The following is a 27,526-nucleotide window of genomic DNA, read 5'->3' as shown; positions in this document are numbered from 1 at the left end:
GAAAATGTTCAGTGAAAAATGTTTATTTATTATTAAATGTTTATTTATTTATTATTTAGAAATTCTAATGCTTGTAAACAATACTTGAACTTCATTGGATTCAGATGAGACTACTTTTTCCACTGAAGAATGCGATGTTATGGAAAGAGGACTCATATTTTGGCTTAATGCAATTTTAAGGTTTGAAGTTAAAAATATCTTAAAGGATTTATTATAAACACGCCGATTTCTTGTGGATTATTATGATGTTTTTATCAGCTGTTTGGACTGTCATTCTGACGGCACCCATTCACTGCAAAGGATCGTGATGCAGTGCTACATTTCTCCAAATCGGTTCAGATGAAAAAACAAACTCATCTATATCTTGGATGGCCTGAAGATGAGTACATTTTCAGCAAATGTTAATTTTTGACCTATTCCTTTAATAAGAATAGAGTGTCTACATACTGTAGTGTGCATTCTCATTTCCAGGAGTTCCAGGTATTAAATATGTTTGTTTGTTCAGTTAGATTTTTCAGGTGGTCCAGATAGACGTCAGAAGCGAGCCACTTCAGTGAGGCTGGGCACTGCTCCCTGATCTAGATGCAGCTGGTGCAGTCCTGAGTTAAAACTGGCACACAGGAGACTGCTGGAGTCACACGGAGCCAGAGACACCAAGGGCCCTGAACCGTCCAGCGTTAACGTGTACAAACACGCTGAAGAAAGAATATGGAGGAGACCGGAATCAAACCATGTAGATTTTAAGCTGATTATACCAGCCTGACATGTTTAGCAAAAGCTGTTTGCTTCAGAAAGCATGACACACATGAAATATAATGTAATACAAAGCACATTTCATCATCATTACTCCAGTCTTCAGGGTCACATGATTCTTCACAAATCATTCTAATATGCTGATTTGAATATTACTGACTTATAACTTTTAAGTGGTAGTGTATATATTATTTAATTTCTAAATTATTATTAATACTAAGTTAATTACTATGTGGCATATATTTAAATATTTCGATTAAATTAAAAATATGTCACCCAGAGGAGATTGGCCTACCCAGCTAAGTCTCTCAAAGTTTCTTTTTCACTTACCTAAACATTTTAGAGCGTTTTCTGAGTTGAATTCTATAAACAGGAAACTGGCCTGTTAACAAATGAGCCACCTGGCCAATTCACTCGTGTGTGTTTGAAAAACATATTACAAGTATTTGTGTGGGTGTTACCTGCAGTGTTCTGATCCCATATTTTTACTGAGCTGTCATATGACGATGACGCCACGAGAGCAGGATATCCGGAACGGGGAGGCACAAACACGCAGCATGCTGTGGTTTGCAGGTGTCCTCTGTATTCGGCCACTTTACAGCCGGGCTGTCTGAGGTCCCACAGCTACACAAAAGCATAAACACACAAATGATTAAATCCAGGTACATGCACAACTGTGTCCTGGCAGTATCTGTATACACACTCACCGTGGCCTCACTACCCTGACCACCGAAACCATTGCTGGACGACAGCAGGTGGTAACAGTTGGAACTGATGTCACAGTGTGTCTGGATGTGCTGCTTTGCCGGAAAAGTGTTAGTGACCTGCCAGGAACGGCTATCCCACACCCTGAGACAGGTAACACACACCAAAACACAAATCAAAATCATTAATATAGCGCTTTTATAATACGCATTGTTCCAAAGCATCTTTACAGAAAATTATAGTGACAATGTTTTTGTGCCTTACAGTCTTACATCACTCATGAATGGATCCTCTGTAGCGAATGGGTGCCATCAAAATGAGAGTCCAAACATCTGATAAAAACATTACAATAATCCACAAATAATCCACATGACTTCAGTCCATCAGTATAAAAACAAATCCATCCTCAAGACGTTTTTTTTTTTTACTTTGTATGATTGTTTCCAACTAAAATATGAGTCTCTATCCATAATATTGCTTTTCCAGAGGTAAAAGTAGTCTCGTCCAAAATATGCATAGATCAATCACTTTTTACAAGTGAAAACAGTCCAGAATAAGCAAAAAAAGCATGATTATAAAATATATATATTATAAAAATTGAAAAAGCATTTTTAGTGTATGGTATATTGACCAGAAGCAATGTTTAAAGTTAAAATGCCCTGATGGATTTGTTTCTTACAAATATGCAGCTTTTTACTTCGCAAGACAGTAACTGATGGACTGGAGTCGTGTGGATGACTTATTGAACTTGTGATGTTTTTATCAGCTGTTCGGACCCTCATTCCGACGGCACCCATTTACTGCAGAGGATCCATTGGTGAGCAAATGATATAATGCTATATTTCTCCACATCTGCTCTGATGTAGATAAAATTTACACGATCACTCATCTTATTTGTTAAGTAAATCTTTTCTGAGAAATGCATCTCTGTAAACAATAACCATTCACCAACATAACGGATCATATTACATACAGTATCAGGAAACTTCTGACCTTATCGTCTTGTCTTCTGAGGTTTGGACAATAGATGTGCTTCCTGGTACCCAGCACACATGAGTCACCTTAAATGGAAAGCAACGGGACAAGACACGTTCATAATCGGTGACCAAAAATAATTTTAACACATACACAAGAATATTAGAACATTCTGAATACAGCCTTTCTAACCAGGTTACGTGAGATGGCGTGTTTTTGCAGACATTCTCCTGACTCAATGTCCCAGAGGCGCATGGAGTTATCACGAGAGCCCGTGCATAGCTTTGAGCCATCTACGAAATCAATAAAACCACATGAACGTATCGTGTTTGAGATTTTGTGGTCATTGAGTGTTTTTCCTGAGGGTTTGTTCACCTGGGCTTACCGCTACCCCATTAACTACAAGCTCATGGCCACAAAACTCCTGGACGGGTTCTGTATCTCGACCCAGATCCCACATCAGCACCGTCTTATCACGGGACGCACTGAAGATCAAGGAACTTCCTTTAAAACAGCATAGCTAAAAGAAAACAGAGAGATTTCTATATACAAAGTACTTAAAAAACACTTGCATGATATCCATGTGTGCAAAATAATGAATGCTTTATTCATTTTTGCTCCATCAATGAAAACTGTTCCAAAATAAGTCAAAGCTTTGTTTGTCAAATCAAATTAGAGGGACTAACTGCAGTTTTAATTAATACCTTTGTAATCTCTCTGCTGTGGCCCCGGAAAGATTTACACCGTTTTCCAGCTCTCCATTCATAGACAACAACAGCCTGTCCGAAAACAACAACGACATAAAAGCATATTAAAATATGAAAAGCATATTAAAATACACATCATGTAAATCAATGAACAAGATATAATGAAGATTATTGCCTGTTGATTTAAAGCATACAATGTGGAGTGTGTCATTTCTGTGCCACTAGTGGCACCAAACTGAACTGCAAGAATAGCTAGATTTTTACATGCTTGATGTTATCATCTTGTAAGAACATTGCTATGTGGTTTCTAAGATGTCCGGAGTGGTTTTAGCATGTGCAGTTGCTATGATGTTCCGTATGTTTGCTGCAGTCAAAACTAGAGTTTCAATGACAGTCACAATGTAAATATTAAAAAAATTATTTGAACACAGAATGTTTTTAACCAATCAGAATCAAATATTCTACAGATTTAAAGGTTTGTTTAAATAACGAAAAAAAAATAAAATAATGACGTTTTTCAACTAATATTTATACATTAACAAAATAACATTTACATTTATCTGATGCTTTTATCCAAAGCGACTTATAATTGCTATGTCAGAGGTCGCACGCCTCTGGAGCAACTAGGGGTTAAGTGTCTTGCTCAGGGACACATTGGTGTCAGATTCGAACCCGGGTCTCTCACACCAAAGGCATGTTACTTATCCACTGCACAAACACCACCCCGTTATTGTAAATAAAAATGACTTTTAATAGTTTCATTTAACAATTATAACACTGATTACATGGTTTACTTCTAATCTCATTGCACGTTTTATATTGATATTTACAAATTTCTTTAAAGATAAACAAATGACAGAATGCTTTGCAATGCCACAATTCATTCCAATCAGTCTGAACCACTTTATGAGTTAGCCGTGATAACCGAGGTGGGTGGAGCTTAGCGAATGGTTAATTATTTGTGCATTTCCATTGGGTGTTTTGTGCAAAACCACTAACACTCATTAATCTCCAAACCTCCCTATTCAAAGCTTCTCAAACTCACCTGGTCATGCCCTCCTGACACGCACAGGTCAGAGGTCAAGCTGATGACACAGTTGATGGCATCTGTGTGAGCGGGTTCATAATGCACTACCTGGTGCACAGGTGCAGGCTCCGCCCCTTCTTTGGCCCTGTCAACAATACAGCCTCAATGACCATAAATTCATCACAACCAGCTGTCAAAACACCACTGCTCATCATGATATCTCACTTGTAAAGGTCCGAGCGCCTCCGGAACTTGCTCTGCAGTTTCCCCATGCTTATATATGGGTGTCCAATCACCCGATTTCAGGATGTCTTACTCATCTCTCCACAGCGCAAGACTTCATCTTCAGACTCTTTTGGGATCTGTGAGAATTACAAACATTTACACGATGATGAAGATATCAAGTCCTTTGGCAACTTCACAAGGGAGCTATTACCTGCCAAGAACAGATGCTGATGTTGTCTCTAGCATAAGCTGGTAATCAGTTATGTACTGGGTTCAGTTATGTATGGACACAGCTTGCTTCTGAGAGCTACAGGAAGACAGGGAGGGCGACCTGAATCCTATTAATTGCATTAGTGCCTCATCGCATTAGGTAACTAGTAGGATGCAATATGACAATATTCGGCCAAACCAATGTATCCATCTCCTGCAATTTACCTTCAGATATGAGACAGCTACACACACACACACACACACACACACAGAGAGAGAGAGAGAGAGAGAGAGAGAGAGAGAGAGAGAGAGAGAGATGTGCCGGTGCAGAATACACTGCTCTGTCGAAGGCAAACCAGCAAGAATTGCATGACAAACATACAACATCGCTTTTAACCCATGCATCTGCTATAACACCCCACGAGACAAACGCAGACGCACATTAAATGTAGTAAAGTTCGCGAGACCGAAACAAAACTTACCGTCCCGAACCTTAAGACGCTTAGCGTCAGCGTGTCAGTGTTATTGTGAACGACTCGCATGGGTGTGTGCGATGTCCGAGCTGTCTGGAAGTACGTGAACGAAATATTTATCGCGCATCGTGATACGTTTCGGCTGTAACGTTAAGTCTTCAGCGGCTCCTCGTCTGCAGCTTCTCAAGGAGCGACGCTTTCGCTGTTACCAGGCGCACGGAGGTCACGTGAGCGCAAAGGGGGCGGGGCTTCAGGTCACGTAGATTTTCTGAGCAATGTGTTTAGACATCATATCTGTAAATGTCGTCCTATAAAGTAAATCAGACACCTTGAGCATTAGCTACTTGCCCTCCATATTTAGTAAGAATAATTAACTGCAATCCCATAACTGCAGTGTGAAATATATTGTGCACTGAACTTTTAGTTTTTAAATATAGGCCATTATTTATTGGCAAGTATGTTTACACACAAGGAAATGGTCTTTATAGCTTCCAGTGCAGAATAAAGTACAGACATAGTAAAGTACAGACACTATGCAAAAATACATAGTGCAGACACCACATAGGAATTACTCAGTAGAGATTAAATATAATTCTAATATGAGAAAATAATTTTTACAATACAGCTTATGTAGTTTACAAATGTACAATTTTCAGATGCTATTTATAAATGTTTCAGTTATAATGGACAATGTATGGAAGTTTAGTTTATTCAACAGTTTAGCCTGAATTTATCCTAAGGGGGAAAAAACTGTTGTAGTGGTCGGTGCTCTTTCTTTTCACTGCTGCTTAGAATCATTGGGGCTGATTGTTAAGTTAATAATAAACTAATTAAGTTAATAACATTTTGTTCATTTCAAAAGAAAAGAGAGTGATTTCTCTTCAAAGATCTGCCCTCTTGTGGTCAATGAATGTATGGCTAGTTCTACTGAACAGTTCATATCTAACCAAGGCCACTAGGAGCTTGAACAGAACATTTGAGTTTAGTGAGGCAACACAAGCTTTCCTTCTGTCTCATGCATTTTAATAATTTATTGACCTTTATAACATAAGCCTACCATCCGACATGCTTTAGATTTAAAATGCACAATTTTTTAATAAACTGATGACACTGGTTTGTTCAGAGACCTCCAAACTGGTTGATTTTTCTAGTGAATCAGAAAGAGGCTTATGGGCTCTGTGGGTCACTTGACTGAAACAGCAACAATGTGCTCTTTGTGATCAAAGGCCAAGCAGCACAATGCTTGATATAGCTGAATATTTCTGCTCACAAAGAACTGCCAACTAGAATGAAGTATTATAATTACAAATAACCATTAGATGACTATCCAACTATAATCACAACATCCTACATTAATAACTCTGAATGTGTGCCTATAAGGTAATTGTAAAGTTGTGGTCAACTGGAGCTTATGATTACACTAATGACTGCACACAGACCAACCGCCCTTCAAAGTTAATCTTTGCAGTGAGACCTAGAAAGCATGATGGAATAGCTCAGTTCTTTATCACTCTTAACTTTAAATGTTACTATAAATGAATGCACTTAAAATGAATGGCCCAGAAGAGTCTGCAGCTTTAAGAAGAAAGGTAAGCTTTCGTTTGACTTTTGAATTTACAGTCCACCACATACGGTGCATTATCCACAGGACAGAACATGGGAAAGCAATTGACATGCATGTGTTAAAAGACAAAAATACCCTACAGAGCTTCTCCATGGCTCTAAATGGAATTTCATCCTGAATTAACTCTGAACGCATGCAGTTTTCACTGGTCATGCAATCAACAACAGCACGATTGTATTCCTGCTAGTATATCTGTTATGCACCTTATCTAGAGCTCTAAGAGCAGTTCTGTCTTAGGATGAGTTTGCATTTCTTAGATAGACTGAATCCATGATTAAGAGGCGTTTGGAATAATAAGTAAAAATGTTTAAATATTTTTCAAAAATGGACAAAGACAATGGAGAGCTTAGAGAATATCAACCTTTACTTAAAGACTTCAAAGAACCGGCTCAACAAATAAAGGTATGTTTAAAATAAATCATTTTTATGAAATATATATTTTTAAATACTATATAATATTATTGTTGTTTCTATTATAATCTTTTGGTTAAAATACAGAAATTATTTAATTACTTTTATTATTTTTTAAATATATTTAACATTTTTATTATTATTATTTTAAAAAATAAGTATTAATATAATGTACCATTCATCAGCTTTAATGAACAGTTATGAGCATGAAGTTGACTGTAATATTTCCTGCATCTTTTATATAACATTTTTTTAGCAGATTTATTGTATATTATATTTGCACATATATTTTTGTATATTGCATAATTTCACAACTCTTCATTGTTCAAGTACTTCTGCTGTTGCAGTCCTGACGTTTCTCTCTCTTTACTCTTAACCACTAAAAATATTAGTTATTAATGATGAGTTTAAATCAAAATAGCTTTTGAACATGATTTCTACAGGTTCCCAGTAAGTCTCTTCTTCTGGCTGTCTGTGCGGCTGGCATTGGTGGGACGTTTCAGTATGGATACAATATATCTATCATAAATGCACCTACCAAGGTAAGAAAAGTCTGCATTGATTATTATTATCACTTTACTTGAGCCTGTTTGTGTTTACATCTAGAGCAGATTTTTTGCAATATGCATTAATCACATTCAGTGCAGCATGCATGTGTGTATTTTGTTCAGTTCATTAATTGCAACTTTTTCTGAAATGTTAAATATTAAAATGAGGCACTGTATAATTAAATATAGAGTAATGTGGATAAATTTCCAGAACCCAAATCTGAACATTGGGTAATGCCAGATTCAATATTCATGTTTCATTTTCCCGACATATTAGAGTTTTTACAGACTGGATCTCTTCTTATCACTCCATGAATCAGAATATACTGTTAAAAGCCAGAACCATGTTTTTAACAATAAATTTAATATAATTCAGGAGAATATTATTTAGACAAACCCAATAAACCTAAAGTTTGATGTATGAAAGTGCTACTTAAGCGAAAACTTCTGACTGCATAAAAAAAACTATTTTTGTAGACATGTACTTTATTTGAAATCTATTGTAATTCTCAATGAATTGTAATAAAATAAACACTAAGGCCTGGTTTCACAAAGAGGACGTAGGTTAAGCCAGAACTAGGCCAAGGATCTCAAGATCTCTTTTATAAACGTGCCTTATAAAAAATAAAATAAATTCTGGTGTGCATCATATTTTAAGATATGTCAGTGCAAGTTTCTTTCAGTTAACACATGCATTTTAGTCTGGGACTAAAGCCTTGTCTGTAAAACTAGGGGTATATGTGTATTTTGGATGTTTTCTTTCCACTGGTTGCAATTATGGAAGCAAAATAGGCAAAAAATCTCAAAACTGACCAGTGCATGAAAACACATTGGTTTTGCCTTAATCGTTAACCCAGGGTCATTGTTAACCATGTTTCACAATGCTCATACTTTACCTTAAATTAGTAACAGACCTACTAATAATTGCTTTCTTCTAAGGAACATGAAAGATATTTTGAAAAAATGTGTCTTTGTTCTATTTTTGTTCATGCTACTATTATCCAAGTTAAGGCTGACCTTTCCTATCATGCAAGACAGCATTTTTTTAAATCACTTGTGTGTTTGCTCTCAGGCTGTACAGAACTTCATTAATCAGACATGGACGGAGCGCTACAACACTGAAATCTCCACACAGGTGCTCACGCTCCTCTGGTCCACCATAGTGTCCATATTCACTCTCGGTGGACTCGTGGGAGCGTCGGTGGGCGGAACTCTAGCCATCAGATTTGGAAGGTGAATTGAAGTCAAAAACTCTGTACAGAAAATATATAAAGGATGTGACCAAACGTGCAAGACTGGGGGATCAAATCAATCACATTTTTTTTTTTTTAATCAGGAAAGGGACACTATTGTTCAACAACGTCTTTGCTCTGTTGGCTGCTTTATTCATGGGCTTGAGTTATCCCTCCAACACTTTTGAGCTTTTAATCATTGGACGCTTCTTGACGGGAGTAAATGCAGGTATCTCAAGTTTTCAAGCACATGGTCAAGCAGTTTTATATTATGATTCCATGAACATTATACACCACTGTACAAACGTTTGGGCTCAGTATGATTTTTTGGAAGAAATCTCCTAACTGACATCTTATTTGAATGACAGGTATCGGAATATGTGTGCAGCCTTTGTATATTGGTGAGATCGCACCTAGAGCACTGCGTGGTGCCATGGCAATGGGAACTTCCATTTTCATCACCGGAGGGATCCTAACAGGACAAGTGATTGGTCTCAAGTAAGAAAAAAAACAAAGAATACGAGGAGAGTCAAAACTTGTTTGATCTCAACATGGTGAAATGGCATGCACTGTAGATTCCTAGATGTAGACACCTAAGGATATTAAGTAAAGATGTTGACTCATATTTTGTGTGTTTTTGTCTGTATGTTAGTGAGTTGTTAGGTAAGGAGGAGTACTGGCCCATCCTTTTGTCCACCATATGTATTCCAGCCATAATGCAGCTGCTGACTCTACCCTGGTTCCCCGAGAGCCCTCGCTACCTGCTCATCGACCGCGGAGATGATGTTGCTTGCAAAAAGGGTACAGCATGGTTTAATAACTACATTTATAATTGCAAAATAATCTTTAATTAAAGGGGTTATAGGATGTGGTCGGATATACAGTTGAAACCAGATATTTACATACACTTCAGAACAAAACACAAAAACTTTTATTTCTTTACTGTCATGCATTAAATCAGAGTAAACTTTTACGGTTTTAGATCAATATATATTAACATATTTTTTGCATTTGTTCAAATGTCAGAATCGAGCGAGGAAGAATTTTTATGTATTTTTTTTTATCACTTTCATCAAAGTCAGAAGTGCAGTATACATACACTTAATTAGTATTTGGTAGAATTGCCCCGAAACCGTTTCACTTGGGCCAAACGCTTTGCGTATCCTTCCACAAGCTTTCTACAATAGTTTGCTGGAATTTTGGCCCACTCCTCTTGACAGAACTGGTGTAACTGGGTCAGGTTTGTAGGCCTTCTTGCTCGCACTCCCACAAATTTTCTATGGGATTGAGATCAGGGCTTTGTGATGGCCACTTCAATGCCTTGACTTTGTTGTCCTTAAGCCACTTTGTAACTAATTTGGAGGTATGCTTTGGGTCATTGTCCATCTGGAAGACCCATTTGCGCCAAAGCTTTAACTTCCTGGCTGATGTCTTCAGATGTTGCTTCAATATATCCACAAAATTCTTTTCTCACTATCTCATCTATTTTGTGAAGTGCACCAGTCCCTTCTGCAGCAAAGTAGCCCAACAACATTATACTAACACCCCCGTACTTCGTAGTTGGGATGGTGTTCTGAGGCTTCAAAGCTTCGCGCTCTTTCCTCCAAATATACAGTTTATCATTATGGGCGAACAGTTCAATTTGTGTTTCGTCAGACCACAGGACATGTCTCCAGAAATTAAGATTTTGGTCCCCATGTGCAATTGCAAACTGTAGTCTGGCTTTTTTATGTTTGAAGTAATGGTCGTCTCCTCCCAGAGTAACCTTTTAGCTCATGGTGGTACAGGACTCGTTTTACCGTGGATAATGACACGGTCTTACCAGTTTCACCTGGCATCTTTTGCTGTTGTCCTGCGGTTGATTCACACAGTTCGCCCCAAAAAAACGTTCCTTTCTGGGACTCAGAATCCGTCTCCTTCCTGAGCGGTATGATGGTTACATTCATACATTCCCATGTTTTTTATACTTGCGTATTATTGTCTGAACAGATGAACGTGGGACCTTCAGGCATCTGGAAATTGCACCCAAGGATGAGCCACACTTTCTTTTCCTGATGTCTTGGTTGATTTCTCTTGATTTTCCCATGATGTCAAAGAAAGAGGCTCTGTGTTTCAGGTGTGCCTTTATATGCATCCACAGGTGTGCCACCAATGAACTCAAATGGAATCAATTAACCTATCAGAAGGTTCTTAAGCTCAGAATGGAATCATCTGGAGTTTTCTTTTTGTTTAAAGACATTCAATTTAGTGTATGTATACTTCTGACTTTGATGAAAGTGATAAAAAAAAATACATAAAAGTTCTCCCTCGCTCGAGTCCTGAATTAGGTATATGTCTTAGTTTGTCTCTCTGCTGTCCTTTAAATTAAAGTTTTTGTGTGTGTGTGTGATGGCTTCCTGAGCTCAGTTAAAATACACTACCATTCTAACATCATGATTTAAGAATATTTCTGAATTTTTTTAGTCTATTATGCTCACCAAGGCTCTATTTATTTGATCAAAATTACAGTGAAATCAGCAAAATTTTGAAATGTTATCACAATTTAAAATAGCAGTTTTCTATTTGAAATGAATATATATATTTTCAAATATGATTTATTCCTGTGATGAGCAGCTGTATTTTCAGCATCATTATTCTAGTCTTCAGTGTCACATGATCCTTCAGAAATCATTCTAATATGCTGATTTGCTGCTCAAGAAACATTACTATAATCTTTATAATGTTAAAAATGCCTATTTAATATTTTGTGAAACATGAAAGTTCAAAAGAACAGCACATATTTGAGATGGAAATCTTTCGTAACAGTATACATGTCTTTACTGTCATTTTTGTGGGGGAAGTTGTGGCCTAATGGTTAGAGAGTCAGACTCGCAATCGAAGGGAATTGTGGGTGGGGGGAGTGCATGTACAGTTCTCTCTCCACCTTCAATACCATGACTTAGGTGCCCTTGAGCAAGGCACTGAATCCCCAACTGCTCCCCGGGGGCCGCAGCATAAATGGCTGCCCACTGCTCCGGGTGTGTGTTCACAGTGTGTGTGTGTGTGTGTGTGTGTTCACTGCTGTGTGTGTGCACTTTGGATGGGTTAAAAGCAGAGCACGAATTCCTAGTATGGGTCACCATACTTGGCTGTATGTCACATCACTTTCACTTTTGATCCATTTAATGCATCATTGCTGAATAAAAAGTATTAATTTATTTTATGCTGGTATTTTAAAAGGTTTGTTATAATGTGTTATTAGATTTAAATCTAAATTAGATTTAAACTTTAGTTTATATCAACATATCAACTTAAAGAGCTTTTCAAAGGCAACATATGTTCAAAAAAGAAACTGTAACTAAATCTTACTTAATGAGCACACAAATTATAAATGGAGTTGGAAACATAAAAATCTATGCATTAAGGCTATTTTAATTTTATTGTTAAAGTTATATGATTAATTTAATAGTCTACAGAAAATAGCAGATTGAGATATAAACTGTCCATGTAAAATTTCTGCACATTTTTCTACAATAAAAAAAGTAGAACTTTTCAACAAAACAAAATGTGATAATTCAGAAACAGTGTCAGGTAAGATTGAACGGTATATTTCAATAAATAAACTGATGACAATAGAAATAGTTACTCAACAACCCAGGTTAACCGACCACTATGAAAATGACTAGGCAAAAAAGTTCCTTGTTTTCTGCATGCTTTTATCTGTTTTTCAGGCAAGTATAAGGTCACAAGTCACATTTAAACTCATGATTCCATTGAAAGAAAGATGGTGTTGTCATCTCAGCTGCGTATAACCACAAAATCAGAGTGTTTAAAGACTGAAGCGTAAAATCTCATTGAAGTGATCACACTTCAACGGATGTCATGATGTGAGCATTTTTTACATGGAGATAAATCCGACCCGCTGAGCTGTAACCAACTACAGAAGCGAGGAGAAGAGAATCTCGTGAGTTAAGGAATGTTATGCCCTTTGCCACTTTCTTTCAGCTCTAATGTGGTTCCATGGCCCGGATAAGTACCATGGAGAGAAGGAGGATATGGAGAGAGAGAGGGACAGCGCTATCGGCATTAAACCTAAAAAGCCCTGGGAGCTTTTTACGGACACTAGTCTTCGCTGGCAGCTCCTGACCCTCTTCGTAATCCACACGTCCCAGCAACTCAATGGCATCAATGCGGTGTGTATCTCACGCAGACACCCAGAAACAACAAGTTCACATTAGGGGCTTAGATTAGTCTTGACTACTGATGTGTGCACTATTAAAAAAAACAACAACCCTTCCTGCCAAGATGGCATGTGATCGGCCTGCTGTGGATTAAACCCTGATCTTTTCTCAGAGCAAACGATTATTAAAGCAAGGAAAAGAGCACTCAATCAGATTTTTACATTGATGCTGTGACTTTTACTTGAGCTCCTATAATGGGGGTCGCCGTGATTTTGCCAAGTAAGACATGTTCCTGGATCAACATCTTTTGATGATCCTGGATCAACATTATTGTTCAAAAATATAGACTTAACCCAATCCCTACCCCTAAACCTTACCCTAGCCATAATTTATTCCTAAAATCAGTGGGAGCTGATTAACAAGGGTGTTATAGCACCTTACCCTGATTGTAAGCCTAAAACAGATATTTCCTGAAAAGTTATCTCTCAATTCTGATTGGTTGATAGGAATGTTGTGAAATCACGCTAATGAGTCTCTATAATGGACATGAAAGTGATTTTGCACACATACTTAAAAGCTTTTATTAAGTGTCATGTGAGATCCAGTAGTAAAACTGCAAAGCCAATGGTGAAGCATGTGCAGCAGACACAAACATTATTTAGACATTTTGAATACTTTTAATTAAATATATACATTTCATTGGATTAGATAAAACATCAAACCATTAGATAACAGAAATTCACATTTCTGTAAAAGGTTTGTTATAATTTGTTATTAGATTTAAATCTAAATTAGATTTAAACTTTAGTTTATATCAACATATCAACTTAAAGTGCTTTTCAAAGGCTACATATGTTCAAAAAAGAAACTGTAACTAATCGTCTAATGGTGTGGTCAGAAAATAGTAATTGTTCACGAAAATATGATATTAAACAACAAAAAACAAAACAATAAAAGACAAAACAACAGATTTTGCAAGAGAACTTGCCGTTTATTTTAATTGAAATTAAATGTTTAGCATTAACAATAAATAAAAATAAAAATAATGGAACATGCAATGAGAGAACTGTTCAACTCAGTGGCGGAAAAATCTCTTTATTATTATTATTATTATACAAAAGAATCTCTTTATTACTACTGTGCAACTGTCACAATTTTATATCTAGTGTATGCTATTGCTGATATGTTTGTCTCTCCCATTAGATTTATTTCTATGCAGACTATGTGTTCACCCAGGCTGGGATTCCAGCTGACAAGATTCCGTATGCTACAGTGGGAACTGGAGCTTGTGAATGCATCACTGCACTGACGTGTGTAAGTCTGGAATTTACCATTACCTGTGCAAATTTGTTTATGACACATAAATAAAGCAATACTATGACATATAACTTTAATTGGGAGGCTGATACTGTAAATTATGGGCAAATAAATTGTTTGGCCAATGACTATTGATCCAGAAACATGTACCACTTGGCTAAATTGCATAGTGCATGGAAATTTTAGAAACTTAAATGTTGAGCCAGATTTTGAAAGGTGTTTATTTGTTATGTCAGGTCACCTTTATTTCTGTTGTTTTATACAATACACATTGCTTCAAAGCAGCTTCACAGTAATAAACAGGAAAATAACAATCAATGAAGCAAACTTCAAATATGAGACAAATTCAAATTCTTCAAAGTTCTAAAAATCCAATAGTGTCATTATTCAGCTTCCGTCGGTTCAGTTTTGGTTCAGATTTAGTGCAATACTTGTGTAAAGTTCATCATTTATGAAGCAAGTTCAATGCACATGTAAGCAGCTCTACCGAAGACTGTAATGTCATTACTCAGCCTGAGTCAGTTCCCAGTTTATTCAAACTGATGTTGTGTGTTTCAGGGTCTTCTGATTGAATCTTTGGGAAGAAGAGCTCTGATTATTGGTGGATACTCTCTCATGAGTGTGTGCTGTGTCTGTTTCACCATCGCCCTCACTTTTCAGGTCTAGTGACCTAATACCTGCTGTTTTTCCTCATATTTATTTTGTGCATTGTAGCAATATTTCATTATGTTGCCAGCATAAACTATTAGAATCATACTTACGGGGTTATGCTGAAAAATGGCATAAAGTTTGTGATCTCAATTTTTTATATTTGAATGTATGCAGATTTAGTGATGTTTGTTTGGTGTTTTTTTCCTCACAGGAGTCCAGCCCTTGGGTTCCCTACCTTAGTATGATCTGTGTTTTTGCCTTCATTCTAAGTTTTGGCCTTGGACCAGGTGAATGAATGAGTAAAAAAGAAAGCAAAGAAGTAAAATTACACCTATATGAATGTTTTAACATGAATAGATCACCCCAAAATTAAAATTGGATGAAAATGTTCTCAACCTCAGGCCAGCCAAAATGGGTTTGTTTCTTCATTGGAACAGATTTGGAGAAATGTAGTATTACATCACTTGCTCACCAATGGATCCTCTGCAGTGAATGGGTGCCGTCAGAATGAAAGTCCAGAGGCTCCGGTTATGGAGTCTGAGGAGTAGACGTGTGCACAGTTCGCTCCCAAAAACTTCTCAGTTTTGTCTTATAAACTTCAGACAAATTTCAAAGCATCTTTGGAAAGTTTGACAGCTAAACAAGATAACAATTAATCCATGGCTGATCATGATCTTTGCATCGGTAATCTCGAGTCCAGCACTACAGACATCAGTCAGGAGCTTGAACAAGTCAAAGCTACATGTTCAAGGGTTTAGAAGGATAATTAGTGGCTTAAGGCTAAAGTCTCAGATCTTGAGAGCCGCAGCCACAGAGCACTGAGCTTACCCTTCGCTAAGCTTATGATGAAATTTCATGTTTAAAATCACCAATGATATCTGATAAATGCTGTTTCTTTTGCTCAAATAGTGTTAAAAAGCTTATTTGTAAGCTCTTTTCACTCTTAAGTGCACGTCTCCAGAACACTGACTGTTTCTATAGCACTCGGGACTTCAGTGACGCAATAGCGATTTTTGATTGGCTCTTTTATTCAGAAGGCAGGGCTTCCTTTGAAAGAGCAGCCATATTGAGCGCTGCATTTTTCCTCATTCAAAACTATACGAGTGATACATCTTGAGTATTCTATAGTATTTGGTCAGTCAAGGAGCTGTGTCCGGTGGCTTTTTTCTCTCAACTTCTGGTCAGTGTGCCTGGTTCCTAGGTGTTAACCTCGCTGCCCGGGCTGGACGGAACTCATCATAGCCTTGCACCAAAACCCACACAGGGCAGAGACCACGACCCATCATTCTGTGATTTCATCGCTTTCAAGTTAAGGACTTGGCAATCTGTGAATCTCACAAAAGCTGTATGATGGCCACAAGATTCATACCTTAGAGGATTCTGCCCTGAGGTTTTAAAACGTCATGGTGAGTAAAAGGATGTGATGCCATCACTCTACAAATGCGGACTCAAGCCTGAGCTTCTCTACCCTGCTAGACTGCGAATCACACTTCCAAACAGTGGGAAGAAATGGTTGGCTTCTGTTTCAGAACTTAAACCAACAACTTCATCCAGAGCTCGGGCTAACAGTAAACTCAGTGGACTTGATTCTACTATCAGCAGCCTTGAATATTTTTGGCCTTCTTCTTTTTTATATGAAGGATAATCTGGGCTGTTGGCCTTGCAGATTATAAACCTGACTGTTCTTTTTGATGAGCCTGATATTATTTCTCTCTTTATTTCCACAATTTCCCTCCTGGACATTACAGCTAAGACAATTTGGGAGGCACATAAAGCTTATTTAAGGGAAGAAACTATTTCATATGCAGCCTGTAAGAGAAAAGTGATGAATGAAAGAGGTCTAAGCTCTCTTTCTTTGGCAGACCTCCGATCTTATTGTGTTAACTTGACAAATTCAGACCTCTTTGCTAAGTTTCTCACAACAAATGCAGAGTTGTTTGGTCCACTTGCTACAAATGAGGCAATTGATGCTCTACATAAAACTTGTTGCAATTATTATAAATTCTGTGATAAATTGAGTAAATTGCTTGCTCATCAGTTGCGTCAGTCTGCTGCTTCACACTTTATTACTCAAATCTCCACCTCCACCTGGTCTTCAGTTATTCCACTACCAAGACTTTTATGCTTCTTTATATACCTCCTTTATATACAGTTGAAGAGACGCAATTCGATAACATTTTCAGTTTCCTAAATGTGCCTCGTATTGATTCTGATATCTTCTCTAATTTGGCGGCTCCACTTATTGTACATTGGACAAAATTAAGACCTCTCTTAGTCTAATGCAAAATGGCAAATGCCAAGGGCCTGATGGCTTCCCTGCAGAATTTTTTAAGGCTTTTTCTGATAAATGATCAACTCTTTTGCTTAACGTTTAATGAGTCCTACAGTTCAGGTATCTTCCCTCACTCTTTACGGCAGGCTATTATTTCCCTTATGCTGAAGAAAGATGAAGATCCTTCTCAGTGCAGTAGCTATGGCCCCATATCTTTACTTTGTTCTGATATTAAATTATTAGACTGTTCTTCCAACCATAATTTCACCAGACAAAACAGGGTTTATTAAAAATAGACACTCTTTTCATAATCTTAGCTGGCTTTTGAATATTGTTTACTTTTCTTCTTCGAATATATCTCCAGAATTAGTTATCTCCAATGGTGCTGAGTGGAGCTATTTGTTTTACATACTGAATAAATTTGGTTTTCCTGATCAATTTAAAGCTTGGATTAGGCTTTTATACACATCTCCCATGGCCTGTGTGCAAACAAATTATAACTATTAAGTATTTCGCCCTTGGTCACGGGACTAGACAGGGCAGCCCATTCTCTCCTCTGCTATTTGCAATAGCTATTGTGCCTTTGGCAACTGCTTTAAGATCCAGTACAATGGCTGGCATGCAGAGGAGAGGGTTAGAGCATAAGCTATCAGTAAATTCAGATGATCTCTTGTTATACATGTCTGACCCTGGTACCTCCGTTCCTTTGGTTTTTATTGTCTTAGCAGATTTTGGCCTAATTTCAGGCTATTAGCTAAATTTTAATAAAAGTAAATTGATGCCCATCAATACAGCAGCCTTGGAATACCCATTTACAGAGTTTTAGATATTTGGGTATAAATGTGACAAAAAAACTTTTCAGCCTTATTACACCACAGTGAAGAGGGACCAACGACACTTTGTCCCGTTAGTTAATCATCTTACACAGGATTTTAATCACTGATGCCTCCTCCCTCTATCCCTGGTTAACTAAATTAAGATGAACATACTGTAAAATTTTTATACTTATTTAGTAGTAGTAGTAGTGGTGGGAAAAAAGCAAGAATTTGAAGAGGCATTCTTCAGAAAAGAAAATAGGGTTGTCTGGCTCTTCCAAATGTTCAAATATATTTCTGGGCAGTGAATATACAATCTACCATGCACTGGTTCCGTTCGTGCAACTTATCCCTCTTCCTGGCTGCACACTGAGAATGTCTCGTGTTATAAGTCCTCCTCTTTGGCTGCCCTTTAATGCCTCCCATATACAATGGCCCCAATGAAATATTCAGATAATTTAATTAAAAGTAGTCTTAAAATCTGTACCCAGTTTTGCAGTATTTTGGTCTTTATACTGTAATAACCCTTTATTATCCCCAATATCCTTTTCCATCTTGGACAGTGCTTTTGCCCAATGGAGAGATCTTTTATTGGTTTCTTTCGGTGACCTTTAGATCAATGGTGTTTTTGCCTCTTTTGATCACTTGACCTCTCAGTTTGATATGACCAAAAGCAATTCTATTCAGATATTTACAAACACTTTCCAACTGTCTTTTTCTTCAGATTTGGACACCATACTGGGTGTGGATCCTTGTGCTAAAGGATCAATTTCTAAATTAGTAAATATAATTTTCTCTGATAACCTACACATTGTTTGATCCCAAGACATTAGTGCCGTCATTGACGACGAAACATGGAAAGAGGTCTTGAACAGGGTTAACTCCTCTTTTCTCTGCACACGTCACAGACAGTGCAAGGTGGTACATCATCTCTTAAAAATAAAGGTGCTTCATGATGCCATAGAAGAACCTTTTTGTCTTATTCCATAAAAAAAAAAAAACTTTAACATCTGAAGAACGTTTCTGTTTCACAAAGGTTCCTTTTGTGGTGAAAGAAGGTTCTTCAGATTATAAAAAAGGTAAGAAAGAGATGGTTCTTTAAAGAGCCTTTGACTGAATGGTTCTTTGTAGAACCAAAAATGGTTCTTCTATGGCATTCTGTGAAGAACCTTTTGAGGCACCTTTATATTTAAGAATGTAGAGCCCACTGGTCTAAGAGCAGTCTAGCTCATGTTAACCCCTCTATAGACCATGTACCATGACTGGAGTCATGTGGATTCCTTGTCGGTTATTGTGATGTATTTATCAGTTGTTTGGACTCTCATTCTGATGGCACCCATTCACTGCAGAAGATACATTGGTGAGCATGTGATGTAATGCTTAATTTCTCCTAACATGTTCTGATGAAGAAACTACTTTTTGGATACCCTGAGGGTTAGTACATTTTCAGCAAATTAACAAAAACGTCTCTCTCTTCAGTCTCCACACTTGTATTGTTAGGCTATATTATGGTAGCCCACACACTGGTATATACACTATATATACTGGTATATACACATAGATCAGTAATATCAATGTGCTTTGTGCTGTAGGTGGTGTGACAAACATTTTAACAACAGAGCTATTTATCCAAACCGATCGACCTGCTGCGTACATGATCGGTGGCTCTATCAACTGGATTGCTTTCTTCTTCATTGGCATGATCTTTCCATTTATTGTGGTATATATCAGCACCTTTCCTTTTACCCACATACATATGGTGGTTAGTTTCACATAGCAGTTGCATTTCTCCTATATACAGGACCTTATTAACCGTGCAGATTCTGTAAAAACAATCAAATGATGATATTTGTTAATAACTTTTAGTTATTAAAAACATAGTGGAATTTAAATGTTTTGTTTTTAACAAACTTTTTTTTTCCCCCAATCTCTTTCAGAATGGACTAAAGCAGTACTGCTTCCTTGTTTTCCTTGTTATATGTTGCTTGGTGGCAACTTACATTTTTTTTGTGGTTCCTGAAACCAAGAACAAGACCTTTCTGGAGATTCAGAGTGAGTTTCACTCTAGAAAGAAGCTCATTGCTGTCAATGGTACTGAGGGCCCTCTACTGTCCACGCCATTGTAAAACACACACAATACACAAAGCACTGTATTTTAAAGGGCTTTATAATATCTGTGTACTTATGTATGAATGTGCCAGAATACTTGGAAATGTAAAACAAGAAAATATCTTTATGACAAAGACAATATACGCTATACATTATTTGTCTTCAAAACGATCATATATCATAGTAGGTACTTTCAACAGAATTACATCTTGTATGTGTTTTATACAAATGAATATCGTTAAACTTCAATGCAGTCATACTACAAAGTATAATTAGAATAAGTGTACTTGTATGATACTGGTTTCTGTAATGACTTTTTATTTCTAATTCTGTAAAATGGATCAATATTATAGTCTTAAGCAAGAAACATCTCATGAAATCACGGAATGAATCATGCTTAAATTTATTTGTCAACAACAATTAATTTTTTTTTTTGCAATAAAGGTAATGTTTGTATCTTTCACAGTCAGGTATTTTTTATTCTTAACATTCTTAAAGTTTGCAGATACATTAAAAGCACTAAAAACCACAGCTTGAATTCACTTAATTTTAAAGTCAACAAACATTTTGAGAAAATTATGACAATATATCTTTTTTTCTTCTTATAGTAGTAGGGGAGACCAAGGCACAAAGTAACACTTTTTGACTTTCTCAGTTTGTGTACATCCACACGGGGTTCAGAATATAATTTTTTTATACACAGTAATTTTACACTTGTCTAGTGTAAATATGTTGCTTTGTTTCATAATTACAGTCTATACGTTTTGAAAAAAAATATATACATGACAAACTAAAAATATTTTGTTAATAAGATAAAATAATATATATTTTTTAATAAAATAATGGTGTTTTTTTAAGAATTAAAAATAATCTGATTTTAGATTCTGACAATGAACTCATTGCAATCAATGCTTGGAACCACATAAATGAGAAATAAAAAATGCTTTACGTGTCTTGACTAATAATTTCTAAACATTAAACTGACTAAACATTAGACAGTTTCTCGTTACATCGCTAATGTTATAGAATAACACATTTGTAACGTGTTACAAAGTGCCCCATCTGCAGAAGAGGTATTTAAAACTGGTTAGTGTCTTCTGCTAATTATCAAAGCATTAAAAACGAGATCTGAACTGATAAATAACAGATTGGAGGTTAAAATAATAGCAGATTTGTCTCATTTTAAATAAATAAAAAACCTGAGATAAAAAATTTACTTAGGCCAGAATTAGTAATACTATGGTAAAATACATATTCAGCTATCGTCAAAAGATTGTTGAATTTTGGCGTATTTTTCCCCTCTATATTCCTTGATATGGTAAGTAATAAATACTTACAATTTTGTTACGCTAGCATGTGTGGAATAAATATTCAAACCACGTGTGTTACAACTAACCCCGCGTTACTTTGTGCCCCGAGCTCCCCTAGTAGTAGTTTTCACAGTTCTTTTCACAGCATCTTTTATACTTAACAAACTTAAGATATTTTAAATGTTTACCCTTTTTTTCTTCTGAAAAACTTTTTATTTGATTTCCAGCGTGACATTAATCAGACGAAAATCGTTACGCATTACATGCTACTATTATTCAGAGCACAGCTGAAAACACGTCAAACGCGTTTTCACCTTTCACGTGATATGTGTTGTTTTACTCAGCGCTGAAACGGATCGACCAATCAATCGTTTAGAATTACGTGAATTATTAGAATTACCAACTCCCCTAAATATTTAATCTTATAAATATTACAGAAGCGCATAGCTATTGTTTTTCAGTGCCGGCGTTTTAATTTAGCGTTTGTGAGCCACTATCCGCGCTTTGAAGGAAGGCACCTTTGTGTCGTTTTCTTAAGCAGCTTGTGATTGGACTATAGAGAAGTGACGCTGGTCAAAGCAGGAGTGTTGTTTCAGTCTAAAGGGGAACCCGCCTACAGTTGACTATGGCTGGCAGACAGGCTGTGAAAGCGTACTTAGATCTCTTGTCGCAGCCATGCAGGGCTCTACTTATATTCCTTAAACACAACAAAATACCACATACGGTGGAACTCATTGCGTTACGAAAAGGTGAGCTTCATTTTTGTCAGTGTGTAGTTCAGTGGAAGCAGTGCAGTATGCATTGGTAAAAGTCCAGATGGCTTGAATCCAAGACTGTACAAAGGTTGTCCTACAGATTTGCATTGCCCTTCTATATTTGTTTCAGAACTTTGTATGCATTGTATTATTTAAATTTAATCTTAAATTAACCTTCACCATGCCCTTGAGCATGGAACTGTAGGACAGCAGAAAACACCCGAGTTCAACAAACTCAACCCCATGCAAAAAGTGCCAGTGTTGGACGACAATGGATTCATCCTTACTGAGAGGTATTGTACTTGTAAAAAGAGGAAACCTTTGTTTAAAATAAAATGTGGACATCTGTCATTTTAAAATTTGAAATGATTGCTATTAGTAGGAGTAGTAGTATTTTTAATATGTGATATTTGAATTGTTTTTTCTGTTATTAACTCTTATTGGTGACAGTGATGCCATATTGAAGTATCTGGCAACAACCTACAATGTCCCTGATCACTGGTATCCCAGACTACCAGAGAAGAGAGCCCGAGTGGATGAGTACACAGCCTGGCATCATATGAACACACGTATGCATGCTGCCACAGTTTTCCTGCAAGAGGTAGTGTTTAAAATGTGGCTAGTTCACACGACATTTCAAGCAGTGATTTTATTCTTCTTCTAATACTTTTTATTTATTTTGACTTATTTTCCTGTACAGGTTATATTTCCAATGATGGGGCAGCCGAAAAATCCTGTGAAGTTTGAAAAGGCGCTGGCAGACCTGGATGGCACACTGGACATGCTAGAAAACATGTTTCTGAAGAGACAGGCCTTCCTGTGCGGGGACGACATCTCATTGGCTGACCTGTTAGCAGTTTGTGAGCTCATGCAGGTAAGAACTCAGAGCCACTGAACATACTGTGAGGTTGATTGCATTTAGAGGCTGTTATGCATCCTTCATTTAGACAGAATTGAATACTTAATGCACAATTCTGCATGCACATGAGTCTACATGAGTCCATTTGATCGTCTCTTTCAGCCCTTGTGTAGTGGGAGGGACATTCTGAAGGACAGACCCAAACTGCTGAGATGGAGGAGTCGAGTCCAGTCAGTGCTCTCGGACTCCTTTGATGAAGCTCACTCTGTTGTCTATCAATTAAGGGAGAAGTTCACAGCTAAACTGTGAAAAATCAACTCTTTACTCAAAGTCTTTATTCACAGCAATTAATTCTATAAGATTATATATGTCACAAATTAATGATGCATCTGTTTAACATGCATATGCTGTTCATGTTTCCAATATCATGTCTGATTAACATATGGTTTGAAAAGAGGCTTATATCCACAACTTTTTTGGGCCCATATAATAGTTTGTGAATGAGCAGAAAATTTAAAAACATTTCATTGTTGTCAGTAATTGGTAAAATAATACTATTTAGAAGAGTGAAAATGTGTGAACATCGAGACCCAGGTTTGCTCTTGAATGATTCTTCTTTCTGTGGTGAAAATGTCCAATTAAAATATTCACTTATGCAACTTTATGTTGCATATCAGATTCACTAAAACAAACATCCTTCTAAAAAAAAATGTTTGTAATTCTTTCTTGAATTCTAGACAGTGACTTTTGAAAGCAAATGTTTGAAATCATTTTTTTCCACAAAGAGAGTGTAACATCTGCCTTATAAGAAAATAAGAAACAAATGACAGCAAAATTGTAATTGTTGACATATCAATAAAATTGATTGACTGATTTAGTGTTTCTTCAACAATGTAGCAATGGTACCATGTTTGATATCAAAATGAGCCTTGTTTAGTTCACCATCCATTGGTGCATACCACCTCCTCATAACGTACAAACCAGATTCCAAAAAAGTTGGGACACTGTACAAATTGTGTATAAAAACAGAATGCAATGATGTGGAAGTTTTAAATTTCAATATTTTATTCAGAATACAACATAGATGACATCAAATGTTTAAACTGAGAAAATGTATCATTTTAAGGGAAAAGTAAGTTGATTTTAAATTTATTGGCATCAACACATCTCTAAAAAGTTGGGACAAGGCCATGTTTACCACTGTGAGGCATCCCCTCTTCTTTTTATAACAGTCTGCAAACGTTTGGGGACTGAGGAGACAAGTTGCTCAAGTTTAGGAATATGAATGTTGTCCCATTCTTGTCTAATACAGGCTTTTAGTTGCTCAACTGTCTTAGGTCTTCTTTGTCGCATCTTCCTCTCTATGATGCGCCAAATGTTTTGTTTTCGATGGATGAAAGATCTGGACTGCAGGCTGGCCATTTCAGTACCCAGATCCTTCTTCTACACAACCATGAGGTTGTAACTGATGCTGTCTGTGGTCTGGCATTGTCACGTTGGAAAATGCAAGGTCTTCCCTGAAAGAGACGACGTCTGGATGGGAGCATATGTTGTTCTTAGATATACCTTTCAGCATTATTGGTGCCTTTCCAGATGTGTAAGCTGCCCATGCCACATGCACTCATGCAACCCCATACCATCAGAGATGCAGGCTTCTGAACTGAGATCTGATAACAACTTGGGTTGTCCTTGTCCCCTTTAGTCCGGATGACATGGTGTCCCAGTTTTCCAAAAAGAACTTCAAATTTTGATTCGTCTGACCACAGAACAGTTTTCCACTTTGTCACAGTCCATTTTAAATGAGCCTTGGTCCAGAGAAAACACCTGCACTTCTGGATTATGTTTAGATATGGCTTCTTTTTTGACTTTGTCTTTTTTTAGTTTTAGCCAGCAACGGCGAATGGCACGGTGGATTGTGTTCACCGACAATGTTTTCTGGAAGTATTCCTGAGCCCATGTTGTGAGTTACATTACAGTAGCATTCCTGTATGTGATGCAGTGTCTAAGCCCGAAGATCACAGGCATCCAGTATGATTTTCCAACCTTGACCCTTACGCACAGAGATTGTTCCAGATTCTCTGGATCTTTGGATGATATTATGCACTATAGATGATAACTTCAAACTCTTTGCAAATTTTTTTCTGAGAAACTCCTTTCTGATATCAGTGGCGCCCCCAGAAAATGTTAACAGGGGTGGCCAAATGAGGCCACAGTAAATTTTGGGGTGGCACATTAAAATAAATAAAAAAAAAATTAAGGGTTTGCAATATAGACAAAAAGTTATATCTGTGAGTTCTAGGATTTTATCGATAACGATAATTACACTATTTTGCTGAGTGTTATTGTGCTGATATCTTATTTTTAATTGTGCTGACACCTGATTTTTTTTTTTTTTTTTTTTTTACCTTTACAACATTGTTTCTAAAAGTGTGCACCATATTTTAGGTCAAATACTTGCATTTGGGCTGTTACCAAGCAAATGCAATCAGTATCAACAAAATTGATCTTTGCAATGCAGATAAAACAGAAGCTGCATCTGAAGTGCCATTTAGATGTTTTTACACACTGTTTAATGCAGCTCCGTGGAACATGGAATACTTTAACCTGCAGTTACAAATGAATAAATTATGTTTTGATATTTTAAAGATAAAACATTGAAAACTGATGTGAAATTATTTAAAAAATAAAAAGGTTCCATAAAATGTGAAATTAAAACCGCCAGTAGGTGGCAGCGAGTCACTGTTAATAAGTGAGTCATTGCGATTGAACCGAATCATTTAAACGGTTGATTCATTCAGGAACGAAACACTTTAATGTTGCTCAGAGACGCACAACTGTGGCTGCAGCAGCTGCTGCACTTTTTTTCACTTCTTAAACTATTGTGAATTTACATTCTGCATTTAAATTAATAGTACCCACTGCAAATAATCCTAGGGGTGGCCACAGGGGTGGCCAGAGTTTATACAGGGGTGGCCGTGGCCACCCCTTGGGGGCGCCCCTGTCTGATATTGCTCCACTATTTTTCGCCGCAGCATTGGAGGAATTGGTGATCCTCTGCCCATCTTGACTTCTGAGAAACACTGCCACTCTGAGAGGCTCTTTTCATACCCAATCATGTTGCCAATTGACCTAATAAGTTTCAAATTGGTCCTCCAGCAGTTCCTTATATGTACATTTAACTTTTCCGGCCTCTTATTGCTACCTGTGCCAACTTTTTTGGGAATGTGTAGCTCTCATGAAATCCAAAATGAGCCAATATTTGGCATGATATTTCAAAATGTCTGACTTTCAACATTTGATACGTTATATATATATATATATTCTATTGTGCATAAAATATAAGTTTATGAGATTTGTACATTATTTAATTCATTTTTTACTCACAAATTGTACAGTGTCCCAAATTTCTTGGAATCGGGTTTGTACATTATATGCTTGTTACATTAATCAGAATATTTTGTATTATATCACTCCAGTCATTGAAAGTCACTCAAGTCTGATTTTTATTTACTGTGTATGTAAAATTTTTTTCTTACAATGTCTGTTCTTCCTGAATGTCTAACACTTCACACATTTGTACAATTTTGTGTCAGCCATAATGTTTTTACATTTTCCACTCTGCTTTTGAGGATTTGTGATTTAATCATTGTAAACCATTAAATTCATTCAAACTGTCTTGTGCATATGTTTTAAAAGGCTAAAAAAGCAGCCAAAAAAATAAATAAAAACATTATATGTTGTGTATAAATTGCCTTATACAATACATTAAGAAGTTAATACAATATTTTGAGTAAACTGAGCAAACTGCATATGTCAGACAGAAACATCATTGATCCCAAAAAGCAAACTGCAGAAACACTTTGCCGTGTTAATTGTAAATAGTTGTAAAATATATCTTTACAGAATGGCTTGTTTTGAACAGGGAGACAGTTTAGCTGTGAATTTCTCCCTTATTTGATAGACAACAGAATGAGCTTCATCAAAGGAGTCCGAGAGCGCTGACTGGACTCGTCTCCTCCAGCTCAGCAGTTTGGGTCTGTCCTTCAGAATGTCCCTCCCGCCACACAGGGGCTGAAAGAGACGATCAAACGACATCAAAGATGATGGCTTTATAGGCTTATAGGTTTATAGGCTCATGTGTCTTTTTATGTTTTTACATGCTTTAAGGGAAGTCGTGGCCTAATGGCTAGAGAGTCGGACTCCCAATCGAAAGGTTGTGAGTTTGAGTCCCGGGCCGGCAGGAATTGTGGGTGGGGGGAGTGCATGTACAGTTCTCTCTCCACCTTCAATACCATGACTTAGGTGCCCTTGAGCAAGGCATCGAACCCCCAACTGCTCCCCGGGCACCGCAGCATAAATGGCTGCCCAATGCTCCAGGTGTGTGCTCA

At 37.0% G+C, this 27,526-nt stretch overlaps 3 protein-coding genes across 5 annotated transcripts; 2 read left to right on the top strand and 1 right to left on the bottom strand.

Annotated features, from left to right (window-relative positions):
* Nucleotides 1-45: 45 nt before the first annotated feature.
* Nucleotides 46-5,291, bottom strand: LOC132140009 (WD repeat-containing protein 31-like). Of its 2 annotated transcripts, none has more exons than XM_059548761.1 (10): nt 5,085-5,291; nt 4,393-4,529; nt 4,186-4,312; nt 3,138-3,212; nt 2,809-2,953; nt 2,626-2,726; nt 2,452-2,519; nt 1,461-1,602; nt 1,215-1,377; nt 46-695 (listed from the first exon to the last, which is right to left on the bottom strand). In XM_059548761.1, the coding sequence occupies exons 2-10, from the start codon at nt 4,437-4,439 to the stop codon at nt 535-537; spliced, it is 1,029 nt and encodes a 342-aa protein (XP_059404744.1). In that variant the 5' UTR covers nt 4,440-4,529; nt 5,085-5,291; the 3' UTR covers nt 46-534. The 2 variants fall into 2 exon arrangements, with proteins under 2 accessions (XP_059404744.1, XP_059404745.1); XM_059548762.1 differs by lacking the exon at nt 5,085-5,291 and adding an exon at nt 4,604-5,046.
* A 1,253-nt stretch (nt 5,292-6,544) lies between these two features.
* LOC132140008 (solute carrier family 2, facilitated glucose transporter member 11-like) lies at nt 6,545-20,675 on the top strand. Of its 2 annotated transcripts, none has more exons than XM_059548760.1 (12): nt 6,545-6,664; nt 7,554-7,652; nt 8,731-8,891; nt 8,995-9,119; nt 9,259-9,388; nt 9,543-9,691; nt 12,875-13,062; nt 14,254-14,364; nt 14,926-15,027; nt 15,230-15,305; nt 19,698-19,825; nt 20,043-20,675. In XM_059548760.1, the coding sequence occupies exons 1-12, from the start codon at nt 6,611-6,613 to the stop codon at nt 20,229-20,231; spliced, it is 1,512 nt and encodes a 503-aa protein (XP_059404743.1). In that variant the 5' UTR covers nt 6,545-6,610; the 3' UTR covers nt 20,232-20,675. The 2 variants fall into 2 exon arrangements, with proteins under 2 accessions (XP_059404743.1, XP_059404742.1); XM_059548759.1 differs by lacking the exon at nt 6,545-6,664 and adding an exon at nt 6,911-7,101.
* Nucleotides 20,676-21,962: 1,287 nt separating this feature from the next.
* LOC132131550 (glutathione S-transferase theta-3-like) lies at nt 21,963-23,498 on the top strand. Its single transcript, XM_059543604.1, has 5 exons — nt 21,963-22,273; nt 22,485-22,572; nt 22,730-22,880; nt 22,980-23,153; nt 23,301-23,498. Exons 1-5 carry the CDS (start codon nt 22,150-22,152, stop codon nt 23,445-23,447), a joined length of 684 nt encoding a protein of 227 aa, XP_059399587.1. The 5' UTR covers nt 21,963-22,149; the 3' UTR covers nt 23,448-23,498.
* Nucleotides 23,499-27,526: the final 4,028 nt, after the last annotated feature.

The sequence above is a fragment of the Carassius carassius genome, chromosome 4, assembly GCF_963082965.1.
Source record: "Carassius carassius chromosome 4, fCarCar2.1, whole genome shotgun sequence".
Lineage (NCBI taxonomy): Eukaryota > Metazoa > Chordata > Actinopteri > Cypriniformes > Cyprinidae > Carassius > Carassius carassius.
This window is presented reverse-complemented; position numbering and strand designations above follow the sequence as displayed.

Coding starts and splice junctions, on each gene's coding strand:
- LOC132131550 (XM_059543604.1), top strand. CDS start 22,150: ATGGCTGGCAGACAGGCTGTGAAAGCGTACTTAGATCTCTTGTCGCAG. Junction 22,573..22,729: donor GGATTCATCCTTACTGAGAG/GTATTGTACTTG, acceptor TATTGGTGACAG/TGATGCCATATTGAAGTATC. Junction 23,154..23,300: donor CAGTTTGTGAGCTCATGCAG/GTAAGAACTCAG, acceptor CGTCTCTTTCAG/CCCTTGTGTAGTGGGAGGGA.
- LOC132140009 (XM_059548761.1), bottom strand. CDS start 4,439: ATGGGGAAACTGCAGAGCAAGTTCCGGAGGCGCTCGGACCTTTACAA. Junction 1,378..1,460: donor GTCAGGGTAGTGAGGCCACG/GTGAGTGTGTAT, acceptor GCTTTTGTGTAG/CTGTGGGACCTCAGACAGCC. Junction 696..1,214: donor ATGGGATCAGAACACTGCAG/GTAACACCCACA, acceptor TTCTTTCTTCAG/CGTGTTTGTACACGTTAACG.
- LOC132140008 (XM_059548759.1), top strand. CDS start 7,003: ATGTTTAAATATTTTTCAAAAATGGACAAAGACAATGGAGAGCTTAGA. Junction 7,102..7,553: donor AACCGGCTCAACAAATAAAG/GTATGTTTAAAA, acceptor TGATTTCTACAG/GTTCCCAGTAAGTCTCTTCT. Junction 13,063..14,253: donor AACTCAATGGCATCAATGCG/GTGTGTATCTCA, acceptor CTCTCCCATTAG/ATTTATTTCTATGCAGACTA.